The 23,657-nt window shown below is 55.5% G+C and overlaps 1 protein-coding gene across 1 annotated transcript in view; it reads left to right on the top strand.

Annotated features, from left to right (window-relative positions):
• GALNT2 (polypeptide N-acetylgalactosaminyltransferase 2) overlaps positions 1–23,412 on the top strand; it is a 148,153-nt gene extending 124,741 nt beyond the window's left edge. Inside the window, exons 11-16 of the mRNA XM_063082798.1 lie at positions 4,291–4,417; positions 8,947–9,039; positions 9,259–9,342; positions 11,175–11,301; positions 18,105–18,224; positions 20,800–23,412. Coding sequence (XP_062938868.1) covers positions 4,291–4,417; positions 8,947–9,039; positions 9,259–9,342; positions 11,175–11,301; positions 18,105–18,224; positions 20,800–20,955 — 707 coding nt within the window. The 3' untranslated portion in view covers positions 20,956–23,412. The remainder of the gene's footprint in view (positions 1–4,290; positions 4,418–8,946; positions 9,040–9,258; positions 9,343–11,174; positions 11,302–18,104; positions 18,225–20,799) is intronic.
• Positions 23,413–23,657: the final 245 nt, after the last annotated feature.

The raw sequence follows: 23,657 nt of genomic DNA, 5'->3' as shown, positions 1-23,657 counted from the left end.
GGTTGGTAGCAGCCTCATATTTAGTGCATAAAAAGTACAGAGACTCTGCTTTTGTTTAGTCCTTTGCTTAGGTGTGGGTGTTTTTGTTAGGGGGTTTTGTTTGTTTGTTTGTTTGTTTGTTTGCTCGTTTCACTCAGCCTCTAGTTTCCGGAGCTTGGAATCCTGAGCTCGTCCAGCTCGGCTGCTGAGTTTTGTTAAACTGCAGTTGTCCTCGGGTGGGTGTACCCTGAAAGGGACAGGGTCAAGAAAGGGAGGAAAGAACGATGCTGTTGTCATTTTTAGTCGTCTTTACTTGTAACAGTGACCTTGATGGTTTCCATTAGTTTAAAGGAAGGACTAGCCCAGCCTGAGGTTTTTCTGTTGTTTTCTGTTATCGAGTTGGTGACAACAGCTCCTCTCTGGACGTTTGGTACTGAAAGCCTCTTTAGCTTCAGGGACTTCACCACAGGTGGGAGACCGTGAGTCAGACTCCTTTGGGGGTTTTTTTTTTAGTGGCGCGTTGACCTTTAGGTAGGCTCAGATGGAAGTCGTTTGAGCACAGAGGGCTTCGCAATTGATAACCTTCGGAAGAGGATTCTGAGCCACCCTTGCTCCAGGGCCTTCCCCTGGTGGCTTAGTGGAAATCCAGCCAGCCTGGGCCACCCCACAGGACGGGGCCTCGCGTAGGTGGCTGTTTCTCAGAAGCACAGTGTGGCTTTCAGGAGCGTGCATGCTATTAGCTGAGAGCAGGGCTAGGCAGACATCAGCCAGCACCGTGCAGACAGCGTGGACTCACATGTCTAAGGAGACTCTTCACCCCAAGACCAGAGGAAGGGAGAGAATTTGCTGTAATGAGCTGGCTTGTTGTTGGTCTGGTTGTTATATGAGTGTTCGTGCAGCTGTGCCGTGTGTGAGGTTCTAGGTAAGGGCCTGCGAGGCTGGCCCGGGGGCAGGCAGTGTCTGGGGGCTGGCACGTCCCTGCCCGATGGTCTGGGCGTCTTCCTTCCCAGAGAGACTCTGCAAGGTTGGGGACTCCCACTTGGTGGTTCAGCAGGCAGAGGGTTTGGCCATGGGGAGGCCACCAAGTAAGGCTTTCTCTCTTTTCAGCACTGCTTCTGGCTTCTTTTTCTCGGTGCTGTGGACACCCCAGCCATCGTCCAGCCTGAGTGGCTCTTGTGGGTGTGTGTTGGGAGAGGTGGGTGCAGGGTTACCCAAGTGAAATCCAAAACCACCACCTAGACAACTAGGGCGTCCTGTGGCCCTAACCAATAATGTGAGTCCTTACGTAACTGAAACAATTGCAAGGAGGGATGAAGACCCCCCCACCCCTGAGCCCCTACAAGATGTGGGGCACAGCTCCTTGGGGTCGTTCTTGTTAGGTCCCTGGAACTGCCCCCGCCCTTCGCGTTCATGTCTCTAAGTTTCATTCTTCAAGGGCTGTGCCCCACAGCAGGCTGGGCAGGCTGTGCCTGGAGTGTCACCATGTAATTGCTTCCCCACCGGCCCGAGGTTTCTGTCTCCCCAGATCTGTTCCCATGAGCAGGCCGTATCCGGAGTAGGACATTGTCACTGTCCTCCTAGGCTCGGACAGATGCCAATCCATCCCTATAAAAACAACACCCACTGCTTCTCAGTGCTGACACCATTTTTCTCGGCTCAGCCCGTCAGGTCTTCTTGCTAATAAATCATCCTTTTCTACCTTTGTCTGGCTAGCATCTCCTTCCTCGGTGACCTTCCAGTTTTGTCCCTTCTGGCACGTCCCCACAGCATTGGGGTGGGTGCTGTGTATTTCTTGTGCAGTTATCTCAGTGCGTGTTTTCTTGAAGGACTGAGGTCTGCAGAGGGTGTGCACCGCATGGGGTCTCAGAGCAGCCACCAGCAGAGCCAGGGTGCACCCCACTGCCTCATTAGAGAACCACTAAGCTGTACTAAGCCATCGTCCTCAAGTGTAGGACTCTAAGTGAAATCATAGTTGGAGAGTGGTAGTGGCTCTTCTACCCGACAGTCTCCCACCAGCTCTCTGAGTGGTTCCCTTGTTGGCTCCACAGTCTCCCCATGGAGAAAGCGGGGGGCCTTCATGGCCCCCGATTTTGAATCTTCCCATAAGGTAAATTTCCTTAGTCCACTTTCCATTGCTATAACTGAACGCCTGAACACCACAGACTGGGTAATGTATAAAGAAACAAAATTTACTTAGCTCACAGCTCTGGAGGCTGGGAAGTCCAGGAGCAGGCACCGCCATCTGGAGAGGGCCTTCTGGCTGTCTCATAACGCGGTGGAGGATGTCACATGCGTGCCAGCTCAGGCCTCCCGCAGGTCTCCTTCCTCTTCAAACAAAGTCACTGATAACCATCGTGGAGACCCCACCCTGATGACCTCATCTCATCCTAAGTGCCTCCCAAAGGCCCCACCGCCAGTCAATGTAAGAATTTGGGATTAACTTTCCCATGCTTGACATCTGGAGGACACATTCAAACCACAGCACGGAAGAATATTTAAATTTTATTTCCTGAAATACAGAGACCTTCTTACGTAAGGTTTTGTTGGATGCTGTAAAGAGAAGTCAGAACCATTCCACAACCTTTGCACGGGTGGTGTGACAACATTTTTTATTGCTGCAGGGAGCTGGTTAGTCACGTCCCGTATGGCAGCGTGGCCCACCCATCCCCAGTGAGCGAGGTTTTCCTATGTCAGGTTGCTGGACCCCAGTAAAAATGCACACAGTCCTGACCCTGCGTGGTGTTTTGGTCCTCAGGCTGTGCAGTCTGGGCACCTGCTGCTGCCACCAGGGCGCTCGTATGATGGACACAGATGCAGACGTCCCCTCCCCTGGTTTCTGGTCTGTCTGCCCTGGCAGATGTGACTGCTAACTGCAGTTCTGTCTCACCTCCCAACGTGTCCATAGGGGTCTTAGAAGACACAGAGGAAATGCCCTTTTAAACACACCTGATGAAGTCTTTTAGAAAAAAATAACTTAGCTTTTCGAGTATTGTCTTAATTTTTCTGTGTAACCTCGGTCTCTTGCATTTAGTTGGGAATGTGACTCCAGTCCTTCAACTGGCCAGGGTGATCAGGGAAGTGCCTGGTCAGAAGGTGTGTCTGTGTCACAAGAGGGACTAAGAGCCGGCTGCGCACCATGCCTATCCCACGTGTGGATGCAGAGGGTCGTGTGTGTGTGTGTGTGTGTGTGTGTGTGTGTGTGTGTCTGTGCGTGTGTATGTGTGTGCTGTGTATATGTGTGATGTATGTATGAATTGTATATGTGTGTGTGTGTGTGTGTAGGTATAGCATGTATGTGTGTGCATGTGTACACACGTGTCTATTGCATACATGTGTGTATTGTGTATGTGCTTGTGTGCATGTGTGTGTGTGTGTGAGCACATGATGAGTCCGGGTGGTGTATTGTATGTGCATATGTGTATGTATTGTGTGTATGTGTGTGTTATATGTGTACGTGTGCATATTGTGTGCATATGTGTATCATGCATGTGTGTGTGTGCACATGCACACACATGTTGGCATGGGTGGTGCCAGGCACTGCAGGTCCCATCATCCTGCAGGTATATTCCGTGTGGAAGCTGGTGAACGGTACCTTCCCGGGGGTTCCCACGTGGGCCAGTTGGTTGCAGGCTGGAGAGTCTGTGGGCAGCCGTGAGGTATCATCTGTCACTTGACCACCTTGGTCCCTGCCATGGCACATACAGTGCCTGCGAAGTGTACCAGGTGGCTGAGGCCTGCTTATGTACAAGGACTACCATAATTTTTACAGTTTAAGGAGAGGGATTTTTTTTTTTCTGGATGGAAAAGCCCTGGCGTGTCCTGGTGCTCTGTCAGCTTAAGTTTAGAGGCAGGTGACGTGCCTGGTGCCCGTTAGATCTGACGTTAGAGCTGAACTGTGGGTGTGGACACGACGCAAGTGCACAGCTCGTGAGAAGTCCAGGGGGAGCATGTCACCGGTGGATAATGACGGTGCTGCTGGGACACGTGTGGTCTTGGCAGAGAATTTACATCTGTATCCAGAATAGACCAAGACTCATGCTTGTCTCAAGACTTCTGATCCGAATCTGAGAAACGTTTCCTGTGAACAGACTTTCTTGAACCTGAAGATTCAGGGTGTGTCGACGTCTCCACTATAGAAAGTTCCAGACTGTGTTCTGGAAAGACGCAGCCCCTCCCTGGGTCTCCGTCAGCAGTTGAGAGCACAGAGGGCCCGGGCTGGGGTTGGCGGGGGGCTCCCCGCCCTGCAGGGGACAGCGGTGGCTGCAGAGGCCCCCCTGGCTCCCTCGGTCACCCGAGTCTCTCACCCTTCAGAGATCTCGTTCCGTGTGTGGCAGTGTGGTGGCAGCCTGGAGATCATCCCATGCAGCCGCGTGGGACACGTGTTCCGGAAGCAGCACCCCTACACCTTCCCAGGGGGCAGCGGCACCGTCTTTGCCCGGTAAGTAGCAGGAGGCTGAGCGGGGACAGGATGTAGGGGATCGCCATTGAGACAGGACTGACCTTGCTTCGTGTAGAAGCAGGTGTCCCTCACAGTCATGGCATGGGCACACGACATGACGCCACTCAGCAGTGGCGAGGAACACACACTAGCATGCCCGGTGGCACATGCCATGGGCTGCATGAGAGGACGAGCTGGTGTCACACGGCTGCGCACAGGACTCCACTTCCACGACGGGCTCAGAAAGACACGGCTCTAAGAGAGGGGGACGGAACAGCGGCCTTGGGGGTTAGGGTGAGGGAGTGACCACAGTGGCAGCGCTGGGGATGGGGGGTGTCTGGCATCCCGATTGTGGCAGCAGCTGCGTAAACCTACACGCGTGTGAACGCTCTTGGAGCTGTACAGCCCCAAAGAATGTTATGGGAAAACATCTTAAAGAAGAAAACACTTTCTTATATTACCATTCAAGATACAGTTAAAAACAGTGTTATCTCAGTCCGTCTGTGCTGCTCTAACAGAACGACGCAGACTGGGTTATTTACGATGAACAGACATTTATTGGCTCACAGCTGAGGCGCTGGCATCTGGGGGGGCCTCCTGCTGCGTCCTCATGTGACAGGCCAGAGAGCACAGGGGGTCAGCCCCCTTCTATAGCAGCCCCATCCCACCCCTCCTGGCCGTCCCACCTTGGGCAGGTCCCCCTCTTCCTCCTGTGACAACAGCTGTTCGATTTCAACGTGAGTGTTGGAGGGGACAGACGTTCAAGCCACCCCAAAATCATACCAAAAAGCCACCCCGCTATTCAGAAGCGATTTGCGGTGGATGGTAGGTAGATTCTAGTAAACACAAAGATGCCAAACGAAGAGCTTTCTGAAGAAAAGTCACAAATCGCCATCTTGTCAGACCAAGTTCTTTCCAGGGACTTCCCTTAGTCATAGCAGATAGACGGCGTGCAGACCAGGCCTCGGGAGGTCACCTCTCGTGGGTGTGGGCAGCACCACACGTGCATGGCTGGGTGAGATCATTGCAAACTCTGGTCAGTGCTGTCTGCGCCCCTGTGGAGAAGGTAAAGCGTGTGACCGAGACAGGCGGGGAGAGCGGCTCGTGGGGCACAAGCCCAGGAGGGACCCCTGGGTGGGTGGCACGTGTGTTCAGACCTGAAAGGTGAGGCTGAGGTCACTCGAGGAGCTGGCCCTGCGGGAGGAGCAGGTGCAGGCTGCTGAGAGAAGGGCCAGAGGGGGCTGGAGCCTGCAGAAGAGGGGACTGTGGACGGGGAGGGAGGGCTGGACAGGTCGTAGGAAACTGTGATGTTGTTTGATGCTCGGGGACCACGGGGTTTTAAGCAGGTGCCTGACCCCCCTGTTTTATGCTTTGGAAGGTCCTTCTGGCCTCTGGGCAGAGGTGGTGAGAGGTGACGAGGTGGTGGTGGAGTGTCCCCTTCCCTCCACTCTGCGGGGTCGGAGGCAGGGGTCGTGAGACCTGCAGCAGCCCAGGCCAGAGACGAGGAGCCACACCCCTCGGGTCACCTGGAGTGGGGGTCGCATTCAGCTCCCTGTGAGGCAGGCACTGTTTGCCAATGGTGTGGCAGGGCGGGGAATCAAGAGTGAGGTGACACACAGAACCGTGCTGATGTGACGCCCCTACTGAGATAGGACGGCTGGGCAGGTGGTGACGAGTTTATCTTTTTTGGGGGGGGGCAGCTTTCCAGCACAGCCATCTGAACCGTTGACCTCGGTGTTATGACACCGTGCTCTAACCAACCGAGCTAACGGGCCAACCTAGCCCGTCTTTTATATAGTATCTTAAAACTTTTATTAAATCCAGATTACACTGTTCACGGGTGCCGTACAGAAGTTGAGTTTTTAGCATAGAGAATCTGAGGAAGCTTTAACAGAAGCCAAAATAACCAATAATGCTACTGACCAAATTACTTTCAAAATGTATACCTTTTCACAAATGTTGTCTAAACTTTATTTCTGTTTTTTATTAAAAGCAAAAGTAGTCTCATACAGTGAGCATTGCAAAATCAAACAAACATTGGTCTGTACTGGATGCTTTTTCTCTGGGGCAACATGAGATTTTTTTCCAGAAACCTCCTGTATAGACATATCAGACACCCCAAGTCAAAGCCATTCATATCTACCCGCAGACAGTGGGGTTTCAGAAAACGGTAAATTAAAATACACGAGACAGTGCTTTATTCGCTTTTTAAAAAAGCACTCTTGGTTAGAAGAGAACCTTTTTTGATTCTGTTTCACGGCCCAGGAGTCTGTGTGCTTGAGATTTGGAGAAACTGACCCTGGGATCTGAGATTTGGTAGCAGCCTGGATCTGTTATAAAAAAGTCCTGCTGTGACCTTCAGCAGGCTGCCCTCTGCCTCAGTTGACTCCCCTAAAAGATAAAGAGATGAAATTATATTATTTCTGAGGTCCCTTTCTAGCACCAGCTTCTCTTAATTTCCTATAATATGTGGCAGTGAATACCTGCAAAATCTAAATACTTGCAAAAGCAAGGAGGACCTGGATAAAGGCAAGGCCCCTCAGCGCCCCTGTATCTGCAGCACGTGGAAGACTGTTTGGTGGACAGTAGGGACCAAATAAATAGAAAAATAAATACAAGTACCGAATAAATATAAGTACAAGGAGGGGGAGAAAGAAGGGAAGAAACCAGCACAGAGTAGCTCCTGTAGTGCATTCTTCGAGGCCGCCTAGATATCTTTTTCTATTAAGTAGGCAGAAAAGAGAAGCTTTGCATTTAGGAACTTAAGTGACTTAAAAGCGCTCTGTGCTTGGAGTTCATGATGCCTGCAAACCGTTAGGGCCCACAGGAACGTAGGACATCTTTGAGTCAAATCTTTTCATTCTCCGGATGGGGAAATCCAGGTGCCCGAGGGCTGAAGTCACAGCTCCGGGTAGAGACCGGGCATAGATGAAGATACAGGTCACTTGGCGGGACTCTAACATCCCACAGGAGTATTTAATGGCTCTGTGAGACGTAGCAGTTAGGACGCAGGGTCCCCAGCACTTCAAGTCCTCATTACTGTGTCTCCGTATTGTTTTTACAGAGAGAGTAAAAAATCGTCCATGTCATTACCAAACCAAATTGAGCCGCATCTTCTCGTTTGCTGGATGAGTCTCTCTCTCCCCCACCTTCCCTCTCCACGCACGTGTCCACCGCGCGCTCTTTGGCGCTCTGTCTTATTTTCACCCAACAAGTCGAGGACATCCTTCACGTCAGCACACACACCTGTATCTGTAACGGTCATGGATTGTTCCTTTTATTTGGTCATATAGTTTCTCTTTTTCTTTTTTTTGCCATTGTAAATGGTGCTGGAGTGAACCTACTTCCACATACGCATTTTCATTCCTGTTTGGTTGTTTCCTGGGGCAGATGTCTGGGAGCAGAACCCCAGGGCTGGGGAGGGGTGCGTTCGTGCAAGGGCGTTCTAAACCACTTCCCCGTCTCCTCGCCATTGAGAGATGAAAGCTATAACATCACTGCACGTGCACGGTGCAGACCCTGAGCAGAAGTTATTTGAATAGTTGCAGCTCAGACCATTAGAAAGGCTCACCGTCTAACAGAGACCTGTCTGGTAGAGAGAAGGAATTATTTTAAAAAGGGAGTGCTGCCTCCCTGCCACTCTTATTTTGGGAGAACAGATACCTCCTCTGTGGGTCCCTGAGTGTGGGCCTGCCTTGGAGCCGGGTCAGGAGAGGGAAGCCAGGAGCTTGCTGTGTTAACTGCTCCATGGGCCCTTTGAAAGAATCGTCCACAGATGTGACTGCTTGTGTGGTCCCATCAGCACACATCACACCCAAAAGCAGCTTGTCCCAGGGCCTGTTTGCATGAAGCGTGGGTGTCTCCATGACTGAGGCGTAAGCACTGGTTTCCCTCCTTCTCGAAAGGCCTGCTCTGTCTGTGCTCGAGCAGGGTGCAGAGGAGCCCAGCATGGGGCACGAAGCTGCTGCCCCTTCCTGTCACTCTTCCTGGTCCACACAGGACACTCTCAGCTCTGGTCGGCAGAAAAGAGAGTGATTCCAGCAGTGTCTCTTCTCTAGTCCTACCTTTCCCCAGAGCTGTCTTCACAACATGAGAGGCTGCAGAGACCAAGGCTCCCTTGCCAGGGTCTCTGGCCCTGGCCCTCTGTGGACACCTCATCCGAGTTGCTAAAAGAGTAGCTCTCTTCTGTCCTCCTTTACCGTACAGCTCCAGTCCCTTCTTTAAAATTCCTGCCTGTGCCATAGTTCTGGCTTTGACTTCTGCTCTTTGATAATATCTGTGCCGTGAAAGACAAGAAAGCGGCTGCGTTTGTTTGGTTCACCCCGCTGAGCTCCGGCTGCCCACCAGTGCAGCAGCGTGGGCAGCTGGGGTGCTCGGTGGGGCAGCCTGCTCTGCCCGGAGCTGCGCATCCCAGTGGAGCTGCTGTGCACCTGGGGACCCTCTTGTGGCACTCCCAGTAGACAGGGCGATGGAGGGATGCTGACAGTTAGAAAGCGGATTGCTCCTCAGAAGATTTACTTTGTTTCTAGCAACACCCGCCGGGCTGCAGAGGTCTGGATGGATCAATACAAGAACTTCTATTACGCAGCAGTGCCTTCTGCCAGGAACGTTCCTTATGGAAAGTGAGTGTCACGTCTGCCTTCTCCTGCTCACTTGGGGGTCCTTGTGTGGGTAGGCTGGGGGCTGCGGCCAGAGTTGAGAACAGCTCCCGGGTGGAGGTTGGACGGGGCCCGAGGTGGGCGGGGGCCGGGCTGTGCTCACCGGCAGATTTTCAGGTTCACTGTAGAGAGAGCCCGTCGTTCTTCCAGTGTGTAAGGCGGTCCCGTTTCCCTGTCCTGCAGCATTCAGAGCAGACTGGAGCTTAGGAAGAAACTCGGCTGCAAGCCTTTCAAGTGGTACCTTGAAAATGTCTATCCAGAACTAAGGTGAGTCCCGGGACCCCACGTTTCACCTCGTGAGGGCTTAGAAGCAAAGGTCAGAGTCAAGGCCAAGCGTTTGGATTCCCCCTGTACCAGCCAACCGTCAAAAAAAAAAAGGTCAGAGACATGGCAGAGGCCTTCAGAAGTTGAGCTGCAGGCGGTAAGAGCAGTGTCCTGGCCCCATGGCTGTCCCCAGGTGTCCCTGTGGCCTCCCGCCCCTTCCTCTGCAGAGCCATCCCCCTGTTCTTCCTGGACCTGGAGGCCATCCCCGAGCATCACCTTGTTTTAGCTTGTTCCCCATTGGTGGGATGATGGGCAGGTGACCCAGGGGACAGTTTTCCAGCAGCCTCGTCAGGTGCCCTCGATGCCCTCCTGGCCTCTGTGGTCTGCCTGACCGGCTGTCTCATGTGTCCCTCCTCTGCCCTTGCCCATGAGCGTCAGCCCATCCCTCCCTGCCTTGCTGCAGCCCATGGGGCACTGCTGTCCCTCCAGTGGGCTGGCAGGAAGCGGCCCCAGCGAGGCTCAGGGCACAGGGACCTGACATGGGACTGCTCATCTGGGCTGGTCTGACCGTGTGGCCAGTGACACAGAAGCGCCCTCCTGGCCTCGTCTCTTCACCGGCCGCTTGTTTTAAGCTCCCGTGGGCTCCATGTCCTGCAGGAGATGCGCAGGCCCGCCAGGTTTGGGAGGTGGCCGAACTTCCTCTCCTCATGAGGCACGTCCTTACCTAATAGCCCTGGAGCAGGTTCCAGGCTCCTGTGTCTCCCACACAGCCACTGTGCATATGGGCTGCCACCATCACCCTGGCTCACAGTGCTTGCTCAATGGCTTTTGGAACTGTGTCCTCTGCTTTCACAGTAACATGTAAGATGCTGGGTGGCTGTGCCCCAGGAGGAGCAGGAGGGAGTAGGGTCCTCCTGCCTCGGTTTCCCTCCAGGGTGTGGCATTTGCAGGGGACTGAGAGCAAGGATGGTCTCCAGGGGGAAGCCTGGTCCTGGTCTCCCCCCGGCAGTGGAGGGGCTTCCCAGCAGTGGATGTCACCCCACGATGGCACCGGCTCTGCCTCGGCTGTCCCAGCTGGCTGTGGCTGGGTGGGTGACGAAGCCGGACAGAGTGACATTAAATGTAGTTTCTCACTGAAGTCATCTGTGATTTGGGGCAACCCCAGGCCTTGCACCCACCTAAGACCCCAACTGAGGCATTCAGAACCACTGCTGTGAATGGGCCTCCCCGTCCCTGCAGGGCGAGGGGACACCAGCTTCGGGTTTTACTGTGTCTGTGACCATTGCTACTTGGGGCTGAAATGCTGTCTGTGAAGTGTCTTAGGTGACATTTGCAGCAGACCTGCTTAGCAGGTGTAGACAGGAGAGTGCACTGGGGTTTAGAGCTCGCATCTGCACGCAGCTGGCACCTGCGGAGGGAGACTGAGTCTCGAGCACGCTGCTCTTCCCTGCTGGTCTCCGTTCCTTGTTTAGGCCGCTGACAAACCCCCTCATGGTCTCCCCTGCAGTCGGTAAGGTCAGATCCCAAGTCTCTTGAGAAGTCCAAGGCAGCAGGATCGGACCACATTGATTAATTTCTCACTGACTTCCAGCAGACACTGGGGAGGGCCGGGAGCTTTCTGGAAAAACTGCCTGATTCAGAGTAGAAAGAATCCTCCAGAGGCTCAGAGAAGTGCCGGGTCACGGACACCCCTGCCTGTGGTGGGGGACGTCCCCTGCCCGGCGCTGGCCTCTCCCTTGTTCCTGCTGCCTGGGAGGAGGTCACCGGGCACAGGGTTGGTGGACAGGAGCTGGCGGTCATGTGGAATTAAGCAGGATTCTCGCGTTGCTTTCCAGGGTGCCAGACCATCAGGATATCGCATTTGGGGCCTTGCAGCAGGGAACCAACTGCCTCGACACGCTGGGCCACTTTGCCGATGGTGTCGTTGGAGTGTATGAATGTCACAATGCCGGGGGGAACCAGGTACGTGTGGGTGGACTCCACCCCTGTCCGGGCTGCCACCTTCCTCCTGGGCGGGCAGTTCCTGCTGGTCACAGCCTCTCGGGCCAGTCTCTGCGGCAGTGGCAAGGGGTGAGCTGGTTGAAGCTGACTTCAGCCCCTCGGCCAGGCCTCCTTGTCCAGGCACAGCTGCAGGACAGTGGCACGGGCCGTCTCCTGCTTCCTTCTTCCTGCCAGCTCTGTCCTCCCTGCCCTGTCCTCACCCCAACGCGCCCATTCTGTGTCTGTGACTGGCCTCGAGTGTGGCCTCCACACCTGCCTCGTGCGCCACGTAACAGGTGCTCAGCCGCAGGCACTGTGGCTGCTGCTGCTGCTAGAGCCGCGTCATCACCGCCTGTCAGGTACCGGTGGCTCGGGTGTGAGATGTTAGCAGTCACTTCAGTGTGAGACACGCACACATCGTTTCCTGGAAGCGTAAAACCCCCACCTTCCCCTGTCACTGGAAAGGAGAGAGGTCCGGGGAGGCTTGGGGGGCCTGGCCGTGACCTGTGTGTTCCCAGGTGGTTTTCCCACGAGATGATAACAGGTGTTTGGGTAAAACACGAGCGTCATGCACAACGAAGTTGGGCAGAGCTGTGTGCTCTCGTCTCCTTCTGGAAGACTTGCCTGGCACCAAGAGGGCCTGCGGTTCAGAAAACAATGGTTGACCCAGAACCTTCTTAACGAGAAGCATTTTTGCCAGAGGGCTCCTGCTTGCATGTGACGTTTGCTGTTCCAAGTTCTCCAAAGCGACTGTCAGGGAACAGCACAGTCCCCAAATACTTTGGCCCCTTTCTGGGCACTTGGTGATGTGGTTTTAGTTAGTGGTTGTGTGGAATGGTCCAGACACCCTGGATTAGGCAAGGGAAGAGAACGTCCTGTCTTGGGCTGGACTGGACCGGTCCCCATCAGCATGGGGCAGGTGTTAGGGCCTGGCCCTGCCCCGCCTCAGCACACATGCCATTCCCAGGCCTCCGGGGTCTGGCCTCTGCTCTTAGCCTCTAGGTCTTGAGGATGCTCTGCAGGGAACAGGCTACAGGCCGTGGGGAGTGCAAGGGCCAGCCTCTGGGCATCGCTTGATTTTCAGGTTTTAAGTATTTAATCCTATGGCATGGGGTCCCCGTGGAGGAACCCATGAAGAGGAAGGAAGGAAAGGATAGGGGAGGAAAGAGCAAGGAAGTGAGAGAAGTGGGGCCAAGAGCCAGCTGGTGCAGTTGGTCCCCAACTCATGATGTGCCTGGTTCACGATGGCTCGACTTACAGTGGCTAGACTTCACTATGGCCTGACTCACGATGGCCCAACTCACAGTGGCCCAACTTCACAATGGGCTGACTCACAATATCTTGACTTCACAATGGCCCAACACATGCTGTCCCAACCTCACAATGGCCCAACTCACAGTGGCCTGACTCACGATGGCCCAACCTCACAATAGTGTGAAAGAGACACACATTCAGTAGAAACCGTATTGTGATGTTGGGTAGGTTATGTGTATTAAATGCATTTCAACTTGTGCTATTTTTGACTTGCAATGGGTTTCTAGGGGTGTAACTCCATCACAAGTCAAGGGGAGTCTGTGACTGTGGGGTAGGCGAAGGCGGAAGAGAAAGTGCAGTCCCACCACATGCGTTTGTGTCCTCGGTCACTCCTCTGTCCAAGGCCATGACGTTGAATGTGGTTCCACTTACGGCTGGGGCTGGGGGGCCCAGCGACACCCTCAGGGTCTCATGTTCCTGGTGGCCATGTGGGCCCATGTGGCAGCGGCGGTTCTGTTCTTGTGCTGCTGGCGGCGGGACAGGAGGGAGTGTGGGACCTGCTCTGCCCCTGCACTGACCACGACTGTGTTTCTTTCCTCGCTTTGGGCTTCAGGCTGAGGCAGGGAAAGCACAGGGAGAGAATTTTTGTCTGTTTCCATGCAAAGCCATCGCAAAAAAGTACTGAAATGCCCTCAGAAAAGCGAAGTCTCGTGAGGAAGGGGACGCGGTGGACCGAGTTCTCTGGAAGCTGCGCTGAACCCAGGAGAGAGAGGGGGGCTTCGGGGTTCGGCAGCACGGCCTTCATTCAGATCTCACCAAATGCAGACACTGGGGTGGTTTCCTGGGGTGGGCAGAGCTCCCCTTGGGTCTGTGGGTACAAGAGGATGGACAGGGTGCCCCCAGATCCGGCCCCGTCTGTGTTCTCGGGCTTTCCGCTCTCCCCCACTGGCCTGTCCTGTGCGTGTGACTGTGGGGGTTCCCTGGCCATGCTGTCAGGCTCTGCGATCGCGTGGCGTCGGCGGGGTCAAGCCTGCCTGTCTGCGCAGCTCCACTGGGAGGGATACGTCTTCATCCACAGAGCATTTGGGAAGAAGCGTGTCCAGGCTCCTCCTGGAGGACCTCCTGGCCAGAGTGTCTTCCCTGGGCCCTATGACAGGCTCAGTCCCCTCAGCGTGGGGAGTGGGTCGTCAGGGAGTGGGTGTGTGTGACTTTTATCCCATGGCTAGAAACATGGCATTGGGCCCTGCGGTGGTGGCTCAGCAGGAGACAGAGACTTGGCTTGTGCCGTGCAGCTATGACAACCCCACCTCTCCAGGAGCAAGTCCTTTATTCCTCCGGCCCTGGCCTCCCAGGGGTGCCCATGGTGGTCTTGGGCATTCTTCTCTGCAGGCCCGGAGGTGGGGGACCATGTGTCCTGGGCTGCCAGCATGTTGCCAGCTTGCACCTCGTGCCCCCCATGACTTTACTTTTTACTCGTTCCCCGTTTCAGTCGCAGGATGTCGTGGTTTGGACAGGAAATTATGGGCATGGAGCTCACTGGTGACGAGCCGCTCTCAGGATGCCCTTTTGGGGAGGAAACAGATGGGGACAGCATGGGAGGCCTCCCAGGGCTGGCTGCTCCCAGGAGAGGGGACAGTGCTGGGTGGCGGCCAGAGTCCAGGCCTCAGTCTGCCAACAAAGCCTCACTGCAGGGTCCTTGCTGCTGTTGTCACGGGGCTTTCCCCGCTTCCTGCAAGTGTGCTGCCCCCTCCAGGGTGGTCGTACCCCACCCTCCTCTGGTGCCTGTGTGCAGAACCACCCCGAGAGCTTCTGCAAAATGCCAACCAGGTCCCCTGCCCAGAGAGCCTGATTTAATTTGTCTGAGGTCGGAGGGCACCTAGTCTTGAAGAGTCCCCAAGTGATTCTGAATGGGCAGCAAGGGTTCTGCAGCGGGTGTGACATGATGACCTTACCACTCACCTGGGGACAACTCCCTCCACGGACCCACTAGAGGCCAGCAAGCGTCTTTCTAACAAGTGCTGCCCAGTAGGTCCGTGTGCTGTGACAGATGCACTAGATTGTACTGTCCAGAGTGGCCCCTGCCTGTGGCCAGGGGAGTGACATTAAATTTCTAATTTTATTTAATTTTAACGAATGTCATGTGATTGGCCACATGTGGCTGCCGGCTGTTTGTTACTGTGGTTCTGGAGGTGACAGCAGGCAGAGACTCGCTTGCTGCTGTGTGGACTTTCCGGCTCCTGAGCCCACCCGAGTGAGCCCTCTGTGAACTGAGGGAAAGGGACACATTTTGGGGTCATGTGCCGTATGGATGAGAAATGAGAGAGAAATTAGTATTTCCTGCCTGCAACAGGGCACAGTGCTCGGGAAGAGTGAGGTCTGTTATCTGGTTTCTGGCAGAGCCTCAGCAGACACACTAATGAACGTGCTTTTAAGAGTGGCAGCTCAGGAAAGCACTTCTTAGATACTTATGAGCCATATTTTACAAATTCAGATCATTGAAATGCGACAGAGGAACAGAGTGGCAGGCAGCTGTCTTTTGCGCAGGGGAGTCTGTTTCTGGGGAATTCGGCGTAAAGTGTGCTTTACTATGACAAAGCACACGATGGCAAGAAGGTGGCGGAGGAGCTCAGATGTCATCTCTGCTGTCAGCAAACCTTCCCCCACCCCAGCACCAAGGACAGTCTCCTCCACATGCACGGCTCGCCTGCCACCCGCGAGAGCGTCACTGTGCCGTGGCTTCACACACACGTGCAAGGGTGTGACCGGCACCTGTCCCGAGTGACGGGAGCAGGGACGCTTCTTCCCAGACCTCTTTGTCCGGAAGGCTGTCTGCACCCAGGAAAGCACACACACCTTCCTCTCTGCTCAACACTCCAGCGTTTCTGCAACCAAACGAACAGGAAAACCAAAGTGCGTTTCCTGCTCTAGACTCACACAAACCTTCACTTCCGACGCCAGACGTATGGGGTTTTCCCCAGACCAAGCCGTTCTCGTACTTTGCAGACACAGCTGGGGTCCTACAAGTCAGTTCAGTGCCAACACTAACCACCCGGAGTTAGCACAGACCCCACAGGTGAAGGGCTCAGTCACACAAGATGCCCTCACCGCAGACACCAGTCCCGAGTCCCGGTTGTCACCTGTGCTTCTAACCAGCAGGCTGTGAGTCGGGGTTCCCACGACTCCCTCTGGGTTCAGTCATTTGCTAGTGAAAGGGTACAACTCAGGAAGACATGGCACAGGATGGGGCCTGGGAGTGGGGTGGGGACACGGAGCTCCCACGCCTTCCCTGGACTCCCCACCCTCCCTGCACCTCCATGTGTTCCCCAACCCCTAGTTCAGGGGTTTTTACGGAGGTTTCATCACATAGGCACAATCAGTCACAAGCCCAGTCTCCAGCCCTGCTGCTTTCCTGGAGGATGCAGGGTGGAACTGTGCGTCCCAGGCGTCTCATCGTGGCCTGGTCTTTCTGGCGGCCAGCCCCACCCAGGAACCACCAAGACACGCCTCCTTAGGACAGAAGACATTCCTGTCACCTGGGAAATTCCAAGGGGTTGGGAGCTTTGTGCCAGGAATCAGAGTCAAAATCCAAACCCTCGAACAAAAGATCTCCTAACGTAGCGCCCCCGTAGCTCGGGAAATTACAGTGCTGAGGCGTGCATTCTGCCAGGAACCCGGGGGCAGAGACCAGATACATATTTATTATGTGACACCGTCCAAAGCATGAGTGACCTGGAAGAGCCCTCTGTAGCTCAGCCATGCACGATGACAGCGTCCTGGAATGTCCGGGTTCGCCTCTCCCACGTGCATCCGTGCAGTCCACAGGCCAAGCAGGTTTTTCTCTCCAGGACTTTTCAGAGCCTTTAATAGCTGCATTTTCAAAAGAGAAACGTGGCACACGTCCAGTGTTTCCCAAATTTGATGTGACCTAGAACTGATTTTTGGTAGTAGAACGTGAGAAACACTCGTTAGAAGGGGAGAAGATTGAAGCCCACGGAGGTGACACTTGCGTCACTACCTGCTGGGGGACGAGGAAGCCTGCAGACAGGGAAGGTGGCTTCCCTGATTCCCAGATGTCTCCCCCACAGGCTCCTGCGGGAGCCGGAGACAGTGCACCCCATCCGTGGTGGGGTAGGGCCTGACACGGGAGGCTTCAGGTTTTAATGTGTTTCTAATCACAGACCACTTGTTCCAGTGTGATTTAGGTACTAGACAGCGAGCTGGGCACTGTGAGCGCACCTGAGTCACGCGGCTGTGTGCGGCAGGTGGTCGCCGGGCAGGTGGGAAGTGAGGGGCCACAGCCGCTGCCTGGCCTAGAGCAGAGGGGGCTGGGGGACGATGTGTGTGCCTGTGGGATTCTGAGTGGGAAGAGGCCTCGCTGCTCTGGGTCCTGAAGGGTTTAGGTGGGTGCTTTTCCCTTCGAGGGTCCAGTCCCAGGGTGATGGTTGGAAACCTCACCTGCCTGCTCCGCTGTGGCCCTGCCCAGAGCAGGCTCCGGCCCCTCTGCTGCCTGTGACCACGTCCACCCTTCTCTGATCTCGGGCTTCCTGCCCTTTCAGATGGTCTCGTTTAGTATTCCGAATACTAAGGCCTGTCTCAGCCTGTATTAGTCCATATCTGTTGCTTATAGTAAAGTACATGGAACGGGGTGATTTGTAAGAAAATGAAATTTATTGCCAGTTTCAGGGGCTGGCAAGTCCACAGTCCAGGGAACACATCTGCTGAGGGTCTTCTTTGGTGGTGGCAATGCAGGGGTCTCACGTGGCAGAAAACAGCAGAGCAGAGAGAGACTCACCCTCATGTGCTCTCCTTTTAAAGCCCTCAGAACCATGCCCTGACCACCGTTATTAATCCAGTCCCTCCACATGGTCAGTGCCACAGTCTAAGCACCTCTTCAAGGCCCCACCTTTCAATTATCATAATAGGACTTCCTGCCCTCTTTATACTGTCATAGGGGTGACTGAGTTTTGAGGGGACCCTCAACCCAAGGCATAGCCATTAATGTGCGCGTGTGTGTTTGTATTTTTAAAAATCATAGGCAAGGGCCAGCCCGTGGCTCACTCGGGAGAGTGTGGTGCTGATAACACCAAGGCCACGGGTTCGGATCCCATATGGGGGGGGATCCTAAGTCAAGGGTTAAGATCCCCTTACCGGTCATCTTTAAAAAAAAAAAAAAAAAAGTCACAGGCAAGTTATTTAAACACAGTCTGGCCCAGGCTTCTCATCTGTAAAATGAGAATAACAGTCCCTCGTGGGGCTGCGGTATCAAGGGCTTAGAGTAGAGCCTGGCACATGCAGGCACCGGGTCACGTTTAGCTGTGTCGTGCGTATGTGCGTGTCAACGCAGACTCCTGCCAGTCCACCTCGTGGGTGACCCAGCCGGAGCTGCTGTTTTCACAGTTCACGTTTAATTACAGGCAAAAAGCAGCTTGGTCTGAGTTGGCTCAGGGGTCACCTCTCAGCCCTCACGTGACCCGTCTGCGTTCCTGTCGCAGCCGTGCGTGGCTGCCGCTGACTTCAGTTTTGTGTTCCAGGAGTGGGCCCTGACCAAGGAGAAGGCGGTGAAGCACATGGACCTGTGTCTCACCGTGGTGGACCGCGCGCCCGGCTCGCTCGTGAGGCTGCAGGGCTGCCGGGAGAACGACAGCAGACAGGTACGGTCCCCAAGCCGCGAGCACCGCCGGGCAACACCGCCCATCCGCTTACGCCCGAGGCCGGCGCTGCTGGTCTCTGATGTGTCCTCCTCCTCTGCATGCCACCAAACACTCTAAAGAGAAGTGGCGTGTTTATGTTCACTAGTGAACCGTTTTCCTCTAAATCTGCGGAAATTCCAGTGACTGGAGTTCGCGTGGATGAGGCTTTATGCACACGTGCAGTAGACACGAGCACACACGTCCCTTTTCCTGACAGCTCAGAGCGGGTGCGTTTCCTCGTCCGCTGCTTTTCGCTGACAGTTCACCGTGGAAACTTGGAGGCCCCCTTTCTTGAGCTGTGGGGTGATGGTCAGTGTCAGGGATAGAAGTGCAAGCACAGAAGGACCTTCCCGTGTGCCCGTACGTGGAGTGCTGGCTCACCTTCTCACAGTCCCTCCTTAGGAGATAGATGGAGTGTAGGGAAACTGAGGCACAGCGCCTGCTGGAGCCAAGAGCCTACACAGGCTTCTAGTCCAACATGCATCTCATAGAGGGGAAAACTGAGGACCAGAGAAGCAGTGTCCCCCCAGCATCACCTGCTCGGACCCCGGTTGTCAGGGGAGTGCTTGCAGAGGGCCCGCTCTCGTCCGTCTGTCTCAGCCCCACACCGTGTCAGGGTGTCCCCCCATCCACTCGGCACACCCCGCATGGTGCCACATGGGGGGTCCCCTGTTGTCATTGTCTGTACGTGTCCGTTCGTGTGGATAGTGTGGTTTTATGGCTCACTTAAAACCTGGTGAGTAAGAGAGACCCCCAGTGGGGGGCACGCCCAGCTCGACACTCATGCACACTTTCCTGGGTGTCACGGGCAGGTGTCCTCGGGAGTGGATGGGTGAGGCGGTGCTGGCACCCACTGTTCCCGAGACCCGATTCAAAAGCAGATCATTGCCGTCACCCTGCTTCATGTCCAGGGCTGGCAGGTATTCCAGCACAGTCCCAGTTCTTGGGAGCCAGACTGACAGCCCGTGTCGCCTCTGCGTGACGTGAAAAGGCCTGCAAACAGCAGCGATTCTGGATGCGAGGCGGACAGACGTGGAAGACCCCGACTCGCCTGTTAGGAGGGCGTGGGGGCTGTTTCAGGGGAGTCCGGCGACACAGAAGCCTGCCCTGTCCCACCTTCCAGCGGCAGAGCTGGGCTCTGCTCGTGTCTCTCACATCCTGCCTGCAGTTGGTGCTTCGACACTTGACAGGCAGAGGCCTCCAGGGGCCAGAATCAAGCTCATTTCACAGTCTTTGTGGGGAGACTCCTGGCGCTCTGAGTGACAGGGCTGCCTGAGCACACACTTTACATGACAGTGAGGAACAGTGGATGGGCGGTGACCAGGGAGGCACGGAAATGAACGGAGAGGGTCCCTGACTGCTGACTGTCACTGTTGGCAGAGCTCCGGGGGGCAGGTGGCCAGGTCAGCTGCGCACGTGCTCCAGGGCTCTGCGTGGGCATCCAGGTCCCGGGCACAGGCTCTGTTGCCCGCCCTGACCCCCTGCCTCGCTCATTTGCCCGTCGAGGAGGCTCCACAGTGGACATTACCTGGAGCTGCACCATCTTGCCCACTGGGATATTTGGTTTCTGGGCACGTCATGTGTTGGTGACACGTGTGCATTTGCAGAGTCAAGGGGAAAGGGGGCGAGAGTGAGGAAATGTGATCCCCCAGTGTGGAAAGGATCTGCAGACGTGCTCGCGTGAAGGAGCTTCAGCGCACGTGGTGTAAAAATCAGAACCACGAGTATGTTGATGAAGGGAGCACTTTGGGGAGGAAAAAGCGTGTTTTTTGTTTTGTTTTTAAGAACAAACATTAGAGGTTTTAAATGCGGGTGTTTGTTACTTGCTGAACCGCGAGGCCAGGGCCCCTCAGGTTTGCTGAGGCCGAGTTGTGGGCTTTGTTTCCTGGCTCGGTTGGTGGGTGGCGTGGACGAGTCTGGCTGTTGGTTTGGCTCCAGCGTGTGAGCTCGAGCAGGGGACATGATGCTGCGTGCTTCGTGCGTGGCACGTCCAGGACTCGGCAGACACCGCCCAGCCCCCACCTCGCACAGCACGGGGTCCTCAGCATGACATGGGCTCACACAGCCTCTCGTCCCCTCTGCCCTGGCTCAGCCCGGCGTCAGACCCTCAGCAGGAGTGTGGAGGTGCCCGGCCCGGGGCCTCGGGCAGGGCTGGCCTCCAGCTCGGGCTCCTGAGGCTCCTTTCCTGGGGTGAGACGTGGCTGGATCGGGTCTGCTTGTGAATGAACGCGCTTCCTCCTCACCAGGTCCCTGTGCTACTGACATGGGCGGGTGCTCAGGGCGCTGGACGAGGGGACACCCAAGGGTGGGGCGGAGGGGAGGTCTGAGTTTGGAACCGAGGCAGAGAGCGCCCCGTCCTTCCCAGTCCCTCTTCAGCCCTGTGGCTGCTTTGCGTGGGGCCCTGCTGACTCCCAGCCTTCAGGACCAGGCAGAAGTCTGTGTCTGTTTTTAATGCCACCGGAAGACCCCGAAGGTGGCTGTGTCCCGTGTTGTCCCGTGCATGCTCACTCTGAGCGGTGTCTCCTGTCTTTTGCAGAAATGGGAGCAGATCGAGGGCAACTCCAAGCTGCGGCACGTGGGCAGCAACCTGTGCCTGGACAGCCGCACGGCCAAGAGCGGCGGCCTGAGCGTGGAGGTGTGTGGCCCGGCCCTGTCCCAGCAGTGGAAGTTCTCGCTGAACCTGCAGCCGTAGGAGCCCGTGGCCCCGCCGCCTGTCGCCCGCACCGTCAGGCTGAGCTCGGTGATCACGTTCTCGATTAGGTTTCTCAAACTTTCCGCGAAACTATATACCTCAGTGTTCCATCATGGTCCGAAAGTCAGAGAACTTCAGCAAGGCCCCGGGGACCGTGCAGACTGGCACCGGTGGCCACAGAGAACAGCCCGTCCCCACTGCCAGCCTCTGCCCCCCGCTTGCTCTGCAGCTGAGGAGCACCCCAGCCGTGACCGACGCGGGCCACGTGGATGTGCTGGAGGACAGGGAGGGGACGCTCTGCAGGTGCCCTGGCAGCGGGGGACATCTTTCTGAATCTCCATGTTTGATCCCATCGACATCACGTGTGGCTTCCAGAAAACCGACTCGTGTCGTTCTACAGGTTTCCGTAGTTATCTCCTTCCTCTGGTCCTCCGTCCCCGACCGTCTTCCTAGCCCGGGCCGCTGCCACCTGATGTCCTTGCTGTATTTGCATATGAACTTTTCTATGGTGGGACACTAAGTACAAGTATATAGAAAGAACACTCGGTTAGTTCCCTATGGTTTCTGTAGGCCGTCGTCCTCCTGTGAATTGCCCACAAAGCTCTGGTTCCCTCAGGGGGAGAAAGTGGCCTCTTTTGTCCCCTGGAGCCTGATTAGCCAGCAGGTGCCGTGCAGCCAGCTCAGGGGCTTACCCCGGACCACCAGCCTGGCCCACAGCTGTGTGTGGCTTCAGCTTGGGAGTCACTGCTGTGTGTTGGAATCTGCTTTGCGTGCTGTTGGTATCTGTAAACCTGGATGGGTTCCTTATTTTGACAAATACAGCTTTGGGTCTCTTTTTAGATTAAATTTCTTTCTCTAGGGAAAACAAACCAACCCCACAGCTCCCAGCATCTGTGACAGGGCAGACCGATGGCTGTAGGCAGCTGTCACCGGCTAGCACAGGGCTGAGATCCTCAGCCCCTGCACGCTGGGCCTTCGGAGTTAACTGAGCTGCTGGCAGCCTGTCAGCCTGAACACAGACCAGGGTCACAGCCCTGTGTGACCACGTCCTGCTGTGCTCCAGCCAGGCAGCATGTCCTGCCTTGCCCTCTACTCCCTCCCACACCCACCAGGAGGAGGTGACTGCTTCGGGGATTTGGGGTAAAGAATTAGGAAGGGTCAGAACCCAACAATGCTCTTTTACACTGAGCTTTCGGGGTGAGATGGGAGCCTGAGGTCTTGCATGAACCACAGGACAGGCATGAACCAGAAGTGGCCGTAGGAAGAGATGCCCAGGTTTTGGCCTGGGAGCCCTTGCCTCGGCCGTGCCCCAGCGCTGCGGGATGGGTCTTTTGTCACCCCGTGGCCACTGCCCGCCCCCTCCCATCCCCACAGACACCCAGTCTCAAAGAGGCTTGCAGGCCAGGCAGCCTGCAAGCTGCCTCGTGGTGTGAGGAGCGTGTTCAGGGCACATGTTCAAGCCCCTCTTGTGGACTGCAGAGGTCATGGGGTCAGGAGTGGCCCCGGCAGACCCCGCCATGCCCTCTCCTTGCTGCCCTTGTCTTCTGGGGAGGGACCGTTGCTGGTCTCTCTTCCTTCATTGCAGAAGCCCCACATGTGCCCTTTACATCAGTGGGACTACGTGGGGGCCTGGCAGGGTGTCTGTCCTAGGTCCTGTTTCTCACTCTGCCAAGCAGCCAGGAGGGTTTTCCACTGGCAGCGTGGCCGTAGGCTCTGTCTTTCAAGGTGGACGTCAGGGAAGGGTCTAAGAAAGGTCACACGCAGACACGTGCGCAGGGCTGTCGAGCACAGGCAGGACAGGGTCTGCACTGTAGGCTCAGCCCCAGCCCCGGCCTCTGCCGTCAGATCCTGTCACCCATGAGCTGCTACTACTGTTAGAGGAGAAGATACAGACGCAGAACAATCCTGGCTTGATTTCAGTCATGTTTTCTGATGAGTCCTCCACCCACCCAGGAGTCTCATCAACCTGGGTACCACTGGGACAGGTCTACCCAGTCCCCGGTGCTGGCCACGGCCTGGGGGCTGCAGCCCGTCCCTGAGCTGGCGGGTGGCTTTGGCTGGTGTGGGCGTCACAAGCGGAGGAAGGCGGGGAGGGGGTCTTCGCGGCGAGCTATGTTTACATGACGCAGCGTGCCAAAGTGACCCACTGCGGTTGCATCGTTTTCTAGTCATCAGGACTGTCCCACCCTCCCCTCCTGTTTTTAAAACTAAAACCTTCCTTACTAAGAGCACTTGGGGCAAAGCGTGGCCAAGCGGGTTGTCTGCCCTGTGGCGGTCTTTCCTCTGTCTTCATCAAAGCTGCAGTGATGATTTCTGTGAGTATGTTTTGCAGATTCAGAATATAGTTTGGTAATTTTCTTTTCCAGTTGATTTTTAAAAAGAACTGCTGTACAGTGCTTGTACCTTGTCCATTTTATAGATGGAAACCATCCTTGAAAATTGTTTAACTTAAATAAAGAGAAGATACTTTATAGATAATGCTCTCTGGTGGCGGCTGCCGTCTTTCTGGGTGTCTGCGGGACAGATGGGACTGGGGGTGAGGACCCCCGGGGTGGGCTGTTTATCACGCTGTTAAACGCATTCACCTCTTACTGCTGTGCCATCCTGTTCTTTATTCATACTTGTAACGATGATCGTTACCATTTGGGGACTGTTTGTGACGTGCCGGGCACCTGGCCAAGCCCTTAAACCCATTTGCCTTT

The sequence above is a fragment of the Cynocephalus volans genome, chromosome 18 (genome assembly GCF_027409185.1).
Source record: "Cynocephalus volans isolate mCynVol1 chromosome 18, mCynVol1.pri, whole genome shotgun sequence".
Classification (NCBI taxonomy): Eukaryota; Metazoa; Chordata; class Mammalia; order Dermoptera; family Cynocephalidae; genus Cynocephalus; species Cynocephalus volans.
The sequence above is the reverse complement of the archived record's forward strand: the minus strand, read 5'-3'. Positions and strand labels throughout refer to the sequence as shown.